General features: G+C 37.9%; 1 protein-coding gene across 2 annotated transcripts in view; it reads left to right on the forward strand.

The window, feature by feature from the left end:
• The window catches only part of LOC137649730 (uncharacterized), a 266,258-nt gene that overhangs the window by 173,682 nt on the left and 82,576 nt on the right, over positions 1 to 10,000 (forward strand). For both annotated transcript variants that reach the window (XM_068382684.1, XM_068382685.1), the window contains one exon: positions 8,668 to 8,758. In XM_068382684.1, the coding sequence (XP_068238785.1) occupies positions 8,731 to 8,758 (28 nt within the window). In that variant the 5' untranslated portion in view covers positions 8,668 to 8,730. The remainder of the gene's footprint in view (positions 1 to 8,667; positions 8,759 to 10,000) is intronic.

Raw genomic sequence — 10,000 nt, forward strand, 5'->3', positions numbered from 1 at the left:
TATATATACTTGAGAGAGAGAGAGAGAGAGAGAGAGAGAGAGAGAGAGTTTGTGTACATAAAGTTATGAATATAGAAAATACAATAATAGAGAGATATAAATAGATATAGAGAGACTCCAGCCGATGAAAAATGAAGAGTTTTGCAAAGAATGACTCCTGAAATAAAGATAAGAGGCAACAGTTTCTAAATTATTTCAGATGAGTATAGTTTGAAATTCAAATGTAACACGCAGATAAAAAATCTGAATGAGGCAAGGAAACCCGAGTGTAATGTTTGTTTGCAATTGTTATCTGAAAAAGTTGTCAGAAAATTAAATGTTAAGAAAAATCGGAATATAAAGTCGTAAAAGATCACTCGACTCAACGAGGTTGTTATGAATGGGTTCGTTTGTGACAGGTATTTAAAGGAATATGTTTCTAGATCTTTCGACCAACTGACAAACTATAGTTGGTAAGGTATTGAGAAGAATGGTGTGATTGACAATGGAAAAGATGGGTTCATATGGAGAAATATAGCATTTCTTTGTATTGGAGAAAATCTTTCGAGATTAAAGAATTGTTTCAAACGTGCATTTCAAAAACTAAAGTGTGAAGAGGATAGTTGAGACCCATTATTCAGAATTTCTAAATTATAAGCGAAATATTCTTTGAGGAACTTTGAGTGAAAATAGAGTAGGAAAGGTGGAATCTCTTTCACTGAAATATATAAGTCTCATATGAGTGCATATCTGAAGCAAACAATTAATAGATTGAAGGTTTTGGTAAAAAATGGTTACAAATTCTACATCTGTTCTCCCTAACATTAACGTATATGCTTGTGATAGTAAGACAGCGTAAATTAATGCCACATTTTATGTATAAAGAAAATGGTAGAAGAACGAGTTGGCAAAAGTAACACACGTAAATCGATATGGACTTTGAAGCTGTTAAGTCAAAGTGTCCGACGAGAGTCAACTTCAAATGTATCAAATAATTTTTGAAATGCAAAATATTCAAAAGTGAGGGAGCTTGATTGGGTGGAGGAAAAAATTAAATCCTTTTTATATTGCTCGCGAAATATATCAGAGACAATTTCCACAAAGAGCTTTTGAATGGGCGACAAACAAATAACTAAAAAGATGTGTTAGAAAATAGACACGCCCCCAAAATAGATCTAAAACATGTTGAGGAAAGTTGAAAAGAAATTTGGCTAAAATAACATTTTTGCTATGATTAAAAGAGGTGTAAAAAATTTAAGAATTCGGATCCTATATAGAATGACATTACATCTTAGATATTAAAACTAATACAAGAAATGGTCAAATAGATACCGCCAACGTTGCAGTGAATATGTGAGATTGGTGACCAGTTCTTTATACTTTGTTGTGAATAGATAGATAGATAGTAGATAGAATATGAGGTTGTATCACTGTTATATGTAGATTAAATATATATATATTTCATGTTACAGGACCTTTGAGAAAGGCTTATATTTGAAATAATAAATGGTAATGATGGTAATGTGATGATTTGTAAATCAAAGGTATTCTAGAACAAGAGTTTTTGTTAATTTTTCGAAATTTTAGAACGCCGCCAACTTACTTATTACATGATATAGTTCACCATGCACGTTCTCGAGTTTTATAGAAAACGTTTCTCATGCATCTAAAATAATGACCCATGTATTCAAGAAGAAACTTGCTTTAAGCATCGCTGAGTTAAGACTGTTTTTTATGGAAAAATTTACTTCCATTTTTACAACACAACTGATTTTAAAAGAAAGCAAAAAAATCTTGGAAGCTCAGATATCGTCAGAAATAGTGTTACTGATTGCCATCTTTTACATTTCCTGACGTCAGCTGACTCTCAAATAATAGAGACTATTAAATTTCAGGCCTATATTACTTTACGATCTGTATAACTTTTTGTCAACAAGTGAACTTGAATATTTCATGAATCTTGTAAAATATAGTAAATATTTTCATTATTCTCAAATATACAGTAGTAATTGTTTTTTGTTTTCTGGCTATTATTTTCTTTCACTGTTACTGTTTAGCTATTTTCTATGCTAAATTAATTGATAAGGGAATAAAACATTACTGTAGATTTCATATAATAATAGTTTTAATATAGATGACAATAATGATCACATATTCTGGTATTTTTGGACAATAATAAAGTTGAGTTACTACTCTACCGCACATGTTTCATACACTCTCGTACCCTTTAACGGTATCCCCTTCCATACCTCTCACCCTCCCCCGCACTGGTAATATAAACCTGTTTAAGCTTGCTATCGCATATCTTGTACTGTTTTAACTTCATCATTCTTGTGTATAAAAGCTCGTTATCTTATTGAATAAACTCAGTTGCGTTCACGTTGCTTCTCTGTTAGAACCTAACAGCTACATTACCACATTGATGACCACCCTAGTGACTACTTCTCACCCCCCTTTTTCACCTACCCATTCGTCCTACCCTTGTTACAATTCCGCCCACCGATCCTAACTCTTCGACACACGCCGTTTCAGTGAAACTGTCAGCCTTCGCTAGCGGGAAACTGTTCCCATGTTTCCAGGGTGCCAAAGTTCAGTTTCGCATCATGGGTGTGACTGACTCTTGCAGCAAAGCGTACTATGTCCTCGTGGCGATCCCCAAGGACATGTTCCCAGAAATCTCCTCTTGGGTTTGCGACCAATGGCACGCTCCAATAGAGTATGACACCCTCAAAAATTACCTCCTGGAGTAGTACTCACCGCCGCCAGCCGCCTATATCGCTAAGCTTTTACAGTTCTCTCAACAGCTGTTAGAGGAACAAAAGATTTTGCTCTCCCAAGGGGAAATGAACATTATCACTCTCGTGCAGCCTACCGCAGAAGGCTCTCTTCACGAAGTTGTGGCGGATGTTACAAAACACAAACCCCAGTCCTTGATACACATTTACTGACGCATAGTCCCACAACACAAACTTTCCCCCTACTTTTACGCCAACTGGACTTCTAGACACAAGGATATTTAAACTAATTTTTTCCTTAATACTATATTTTTTGTAACCTGTCCTAAACCACAACAAACAATCACATGTATTACTCTAATCCTTAAACCTACTGAAAAAAAAAATCTACATAAACCCATGGAAAACAAACAAAACTTTAATCTAAAATTCACCACACTCAAATGAAATATGTGTGTAAATATATATGACACCAACACTAGTCCAACACTAGTCACGACACACTTCCACAGTTTGGTGGCCAACAATACACTCTCCAGCTCCAGTTAACTCAACTGAGCAGTGACTTGTGTAGTGGTCATCATCATTAAAAATAAGACGAATATTATATTGTACAGGCCAGGTCATCAATGATCAAGATTTTCTAAAAGCTGTCTATTCCAAAAATCTTTTTACATTCAGGGCCATCATCATCAATCCATTCATGCAGGCGGGAGGCAAACAACACAGTTCACAGCCAAAATAAAGAAACTCTAAAGAAGAATTACAGCCAACAATAAAAAAGAAATAAACACTTACGGACATACATAGCTAACTAAACTATTGCACTAAAAGTAATAAAATTGTTCTATCATTCACAACCACGCCAAGCAAAGATAAACAAAATTGTACTTACTATTGAAATAAATTAAAACTCCTAAGCTGGTAGATAATACAGTTGATAAAATCTGGCACTCAAACACACAACTGCCTCTAGCTGCAGTCAGTAAAAAAAAGCATCCACCTAAGATATTCGTTACTGTCCTAACCTCTTCTAACAAAAAAAAAAAATTGTAAACAAACAACCTCAGTTATATCAAGTCTTTCTCACTACAAACGATCATTACCTTAACTTTCGCTCACTCTCTGGCTCGTTCTTTCTCTCTCAAAAGGATTTGAGAAAAAACAAAAGAAAATTAAAAGAATAAACAAAATGTTGATCCTACTTCGTGGTATTTGGGTATAACACCTAACCGAACCTGTAATCACTGCCATCCCTGATGTTGATACCTTGCCCATGAAGGACCTGCTGACCAATGTCGATGCCCTTGTGGACAGCCACTTCACCACTGTCAAGATCTTCATCAATGCCTCCACTCCTGACAAAGAGGACAACCGCTCAACACCGACCGAGGCTGCTGTGAATCTGGTAAGACGCAGACCTTACCCTGGGATATGCTGGCACGGCGACAAATCAAAACATCGCTCACATATGCTGCTCCTCACTCACGCCCCAACCAGCGACCTCTGCAGCCACCTACTGATGCTGATCAGCATACTACTGCTACTACCACTTCAGAGTTTGGGCTGCTGCGAAGAAAAGTGCGGATGATTGTCAGTGGCCATAAACGTGTAATTAGGTCATCACTTGTGGTGGTGGCCTTCACTGTCACTAATCTTTTTTTCCTACATCATGCAGGAATGGGTGTGCGGTTTTTGGCAGACACTAGTGCTTGCCATTCCCTTCTACCAAAGTCCCTTTCCAAGACAAGACATAGTCATTCTAAACCTTCTGACGTCTACTTGGTATATCCCCACCTATGGATACGAGACACTTACTCTATCATTTGGGAGCTCCAAATACAATTAGAAATTCCTCGTTGCAGACGTTACATTGTCACTATTATGTCCAGATTTCCTTGCACATTTCCAGCTCCTGGTTGATGTGGGGCATCGAATATCAGACACCTCTACAACATGGCCCCTGCGACCTTGCACTCCACATCAGTGCACCCATGAATGCCTGCGCCCATCTCACCTTGTACCCGGAAGTCTTCTGTCTAGAACAAATACTGACGGTTACCGCCATGCATGGTATTTATCCCATATCAAGACGTCGAGGTCCCTAATATTCACCAGATTCAGGCGTCTCACCACAGATCATTTGGTGGCTGCTATACAAACGTTCACTGAAATGGAAATAATTTGCCTTTTCCAAAAGGCCTTAAGCCAACGGTCATTGCCCTTACACATCATTCCGAAAAAAGATGGCTTCCTGCGCCCATATTGGGATTTCAGGCGCTAGAACACGGAGACAGAGCCGGATCACTAACCCCTCCCATACATTGCCGACATTACCTCCTACTTGCACAAACCAAAGGTTTTCTCTACGGTCGACCTACTGAAGGGGTATCATCAGGTGCCCAAGAACCCAGAAGACATACCCAAGACTGTCATCACCACCCCCTTCGGTAGCTACACCGTCAATTACTCCCTTATAATGCTGGGGACACTTTTCACCACCTCATTGATGGCATCTTATGGGACTTCCCCTTCTGCGTATTTTATGTCGATGCCATTCCTGTGTTCTCTTCCTCCAAAGAGGAACATCTCTATCATCAACGTATCATTCTCAACTGTCTACAACAGAACAGTATTGTACTCTGGTATGACAAGTGTACCTTTGGCGGTTACAAAATATCGTTATTAGGGCACCAAATCACTCCTGAAGGCGTCCAACTCTTTCCTGAGTAGGTAGCAGCCGTGTAGAACTTTCCCACGCCCTCAAGTATCAAAGCGCTGTAAGAATTCTTGGGATTGATAAAATATTATCATCGTTCTTGCTAGCCATCACTGCCACTCTTGCCACCACCCCCTCTACGCCTCCTTCAAGGGCAATCCAAAAGACCTGAAGTGGGGTTTCCTTCAGGAAGCAGCCTTCTGCAACGCAAAGAAGGCCCTATCAACTGCTGCTGCTCCCGCCATGCCCGTGCTACATGCCCCTCTTCTTCTCTCCACCTATGCCAGTAACATCGCTATTAGTGCAGTCTTCGAGCAGGTGGTCCGCGGATTGCCCCACCCATTGGCCTTCTACAGAAAACTGTCTAAGTCGCAATCTGGCTACTCTATCTTCGACCACGAATTACTGGCAGTATATTGGCTGTCCATCACCTTCACCACTTCTTAGAGGGTATGCCCTTCATCATTCACAATGATCACATGCCTCTGGTGCACGCCTTCACTCGACAGTCCTACGTCTAGTCCGCCTGTCAACGCTGACACCTCTATGCTGTGGCTGAATACAACTGCACACATCAGCACCTCTCTGCTGTGGCTGAATACAACTGCACACATCAGCCCCTCCCTGGGAAAATGAATTCCATTGCTGATCTCCTATCAAGAAACACTTTTGCCTCCATTCAACTGGGATTGGATTACAAGGCCTTAGCAGAAGCACAATGAAAAGGTCCAGAGTACCAAGCATGTACGACATCCGACGAGAAGACATCCTCCTCAACGACTCCAATGCCACCCTCCTCTGTGTTAGTACTAGTAAGCCGCAACCGTGGACACCTGGCCCTATACACCAACAGTTGTTTAATTTCATCTATGGCTTCTCACTTCCCTTGCGCTGATCTACTACACAGCTACTGAAGGCGAAGTTAATTTTGCACGTCATTACTAAGGATGCTAATGATTGGCTCCACCCCTGTATTTCATGCCAATCTTCAAAAGTACATCTACACATGGATTCAGAAGTAGGCACCGTTCCTCAACCTCAGCCTCATTTTGCCCACATCCACGTTGATATAGTAGGTTCCCTACCCACATCGCTAGGGCATCATCACCTGTTTACCGTCATTGACCGCTCCACTTGGCCTGAAGGCATCCCCATACAAACTGCAACGTCCACATCTACATCCGCCTTACTCTGAGGGTGGATAGTGAGGTTTAGTATCCCTGAGCATATTCCTTCTGACATGGGTACAACTTTCACCTCTCAATTGTGGACATCATTAGAGTATCTCCTGAGCATCCCCCTACATCAGACAACCCTGCAGCCAACAGAAGGGTTGAACGTTTTCATCACCCCCATCAAAGCAGCTTTGATGTCCCGATCCATTGACTCCAACTGGTTTACTCCTCTTTCCTGGGTCCTCCTGGGACTAAGGACCACTCCTAGCAATGCCCTAGATGACTTGGCAGCTGAAATGGTGTATGGTGACCCGTTGGTAGTCCCTGCCGAATATTTTCCATCTGCAACCTCCTCTGACAATCTCCAGTGCCTGCGTCATATTCTGGGAAAATTTACTCCAAGCCGATAGACTCACATGCCCCAGCGAAGTAACACATACTGACAGATTTGCCCATGGCAACACATTTTTTCCTGCGCAACCCCACTAGCAAGCTACTGCCAACAGCCACTTACATGAGCTCTTTCCTCGTGGTCCATCACATACAGAGGGCTCTCTTGATTAAAATTCCACGCACAGTGTGTCTCTCATAAGCAGGGTGCCCTATTCCACATGTATGACTTATTTTTAGGTGGGAGGGGGAGCCATGCTCCTCATGTGTCTCATACACGCTCATGCCCTGTGATGATATTGCTGTTTTTTTACCTCTCGCTATTCCCCCCACCCCCTCAGCACTGATAAAATAAACCTGTTTAAGCTTTTTATCGCATGTCTTATACTGTTTGAATTTTGCATCATCCTTGCTTTCAACTACTGTATCTGTATGTAAGCTCGATGATTTGTTGAATAAACTTGGTTGCATTCTCCTTTCCTCTCTGTTAGAACCTAATAGCTACGTTACCATATTCTGAGAGAAAGGGATTTTTGAGAGCTTCCATTTTGATAACGAGGTCTCAGATACGAAAATTGTTTGTTGAGTCTACTGCTTCATGATATTTGCAAGTTAAAACCTGATCAGATTATAAATAGTGTAGAGGAAAAAATAGGAGTTATTTAACGTTGGACAGAATTATTTTTTCTATTAGATATTATGTCTAGAAAAAATTATAAATATAAATTTATATAAATATATATATATATATATATATATATATATATATATATATATATATATATATATATATATATATATGCATATGTATATATATATATATATATATATATATATATATATATATATATATATATATATATATATATATATATATATATATATATATACATATATATAATTTTTTTAACGAACAACAACATTTTTTGGCCGATTTGGGGCAAGTTTTATAGTCTTCATGCAGATTTTGACTTTTCTTTCTGAATGACCATATTATTTTCATTTGGTAAATTGGTATCCTTTAGTCCCTACTTGAATATTAGTTTTTCTTTGATAATGTAAGCGCAGTGTAATTTTGTTTAAGAGAACTCAAGTACAATCTCCTCTTTTGTCTTATTGATAACTCCAATTTTCTTGAAACAATAAGGAAAACGTCAAATGCTGCTACAGCTCTTTTTATTCCATATGTGGTTTTATCGAAGTACTTTGACTCAAAATTTCCAGGGCATTAGCCTACGTTTCAACAACTTGCAAAATAGATATTATATTGCTAGTTGTCCAGCACTTCCAGATCATTACGCTCCTTTATTATCAACTGTTTGAAATTATGTCTTTGTCATTCTTACTGAATTCCAAACAAAGAATATTTGTACAATTTTGCCCGTCTCTCTTGTGTCCTTGAACACTCTACTTGGGTAAATTCCGACATAAGGAATACAAACATAATTGTATGTGTGTGTGTTCGTAAGAACAAACATTCCTTTCATTATAGGTTGGAGAGGAAAGATGGTCAAACATTTTTCTACTTGTATATTTCTTTTGAAAACAATATTCATACATTCTCTCCGTAAGACCTGTCTTTCCTTTGTACAATGTTCACTTTTGACCTTTTTCTTTTCTAAATCTATTGCAAAGTAATACTAATATTTATTACCTTTACTTCCTGCAGACGATGAGGGACAGACTGACCCTAGTCTAGAGTGATGCAACCACTGGTTGACCTGTCAGGGTCATGGAAAACAACACGGCATGTGACCAAGGTGAGAACCATATCTTTTTCGAGCATAGTCAAAGGCATTTCTTTAGAATTTTCTTACATAAATAAGTACTAAACATTTATACAAGTAGGATTTGTATTTAGAATTACTGTCTTGTACTCGAAGTACTTTGAAAGTAGTAAAAACATGCATTTTATATACAGAAACTACCCCTATTGAACGTAAATTGTTATAGCTATTGTACTTTTAAAAGGTATGCATTTATACATTCATAAATACACTACTGCATATATTCATACTATGAAATTTTGGTATGTCCTTACCGAGTTGTTTCCTAAGAACCTTGGAAACGGTACACATGCATAAATAGGCTTACATACTTACCCGTATTAGTATTGCATATACAGTAACAACTCGCCATTATAACTGTACTGACATTTCCCTGAATATTAACAATATAATCCCTATGTAACCTTGGCCAATTAAGTGATTTATTCACCATGAAGACAGCAAACTTGAGTCAACAATACAGATATTCATTGTAAAAATATCTGAATTAGCAACCTTTGTGAAATTGCAACTTGGAACTGAATCCAGTAAGATTTGAGAGATAACTTGGGTTGTATTTTATGATTATATATGAGAACAAATTGAAATGTACAATGAAAGAAATAAAGTAATTGCCATGCACCACGTATTTTCTAAGTGTTGCCGTTTTCTACCAGTGGGTTTGATTATCAAAGAATGCTGATATATTCAGAAACATTAACGAGAAATTAAAAAGAATCCTTTTGCTTAGAAAAGAAAAATTTAGCAATATTACTTGACACCAAAGACACTTACAGTATCCATGAACATAAATATGATTACACATTTGAACATTGATATGTAAATGTAATTTGAGAAAAAGTACCCTTCATGTCTTAGTTTCATTACATAAATATCAATTACCTTTAAATCAATATCATATCGGAATGAAGAGCGTAATATATGTTTACAGAAATATGAAAAAGAAAAAAAAAATCTAAAATTTATATCTAAGAAAGGAAAATTATGATGATGATAATAGGAATTATACGACCAAAAGTGCAATATTAAGATAAGATCGTTATCAACCCGAGTAGGCCAACTAAAACATTTTTATAACGAAAGCTTATAAACCTCTTTAATGAGGTCCTTACCTTAACGAAGTCCCTCTGATAAAGGTAATATGTTTACCTCTGTAATAACATTTTAGTGTTATAGCAATCTCAAACAACCGAACGTTTAAAAGGGTTATTTTTA

The sequence above is a fragment of the Palaemon carinicauda genome, chromosome 11, assembly GCF_036898095.1.
Source record: "Palaemon carinicauda isolate YSFRI2023 chromosome 11, ASM3689809v2, whole genome shotgun sequence".
NCBI classification, from domain to species: domain Eukaryota; kingdom Metazoa; phylum Arthropoda; class Malacostraca; order Decapoda; family Palaemonidae; genus Palaemon; species Palaemon carinicauda.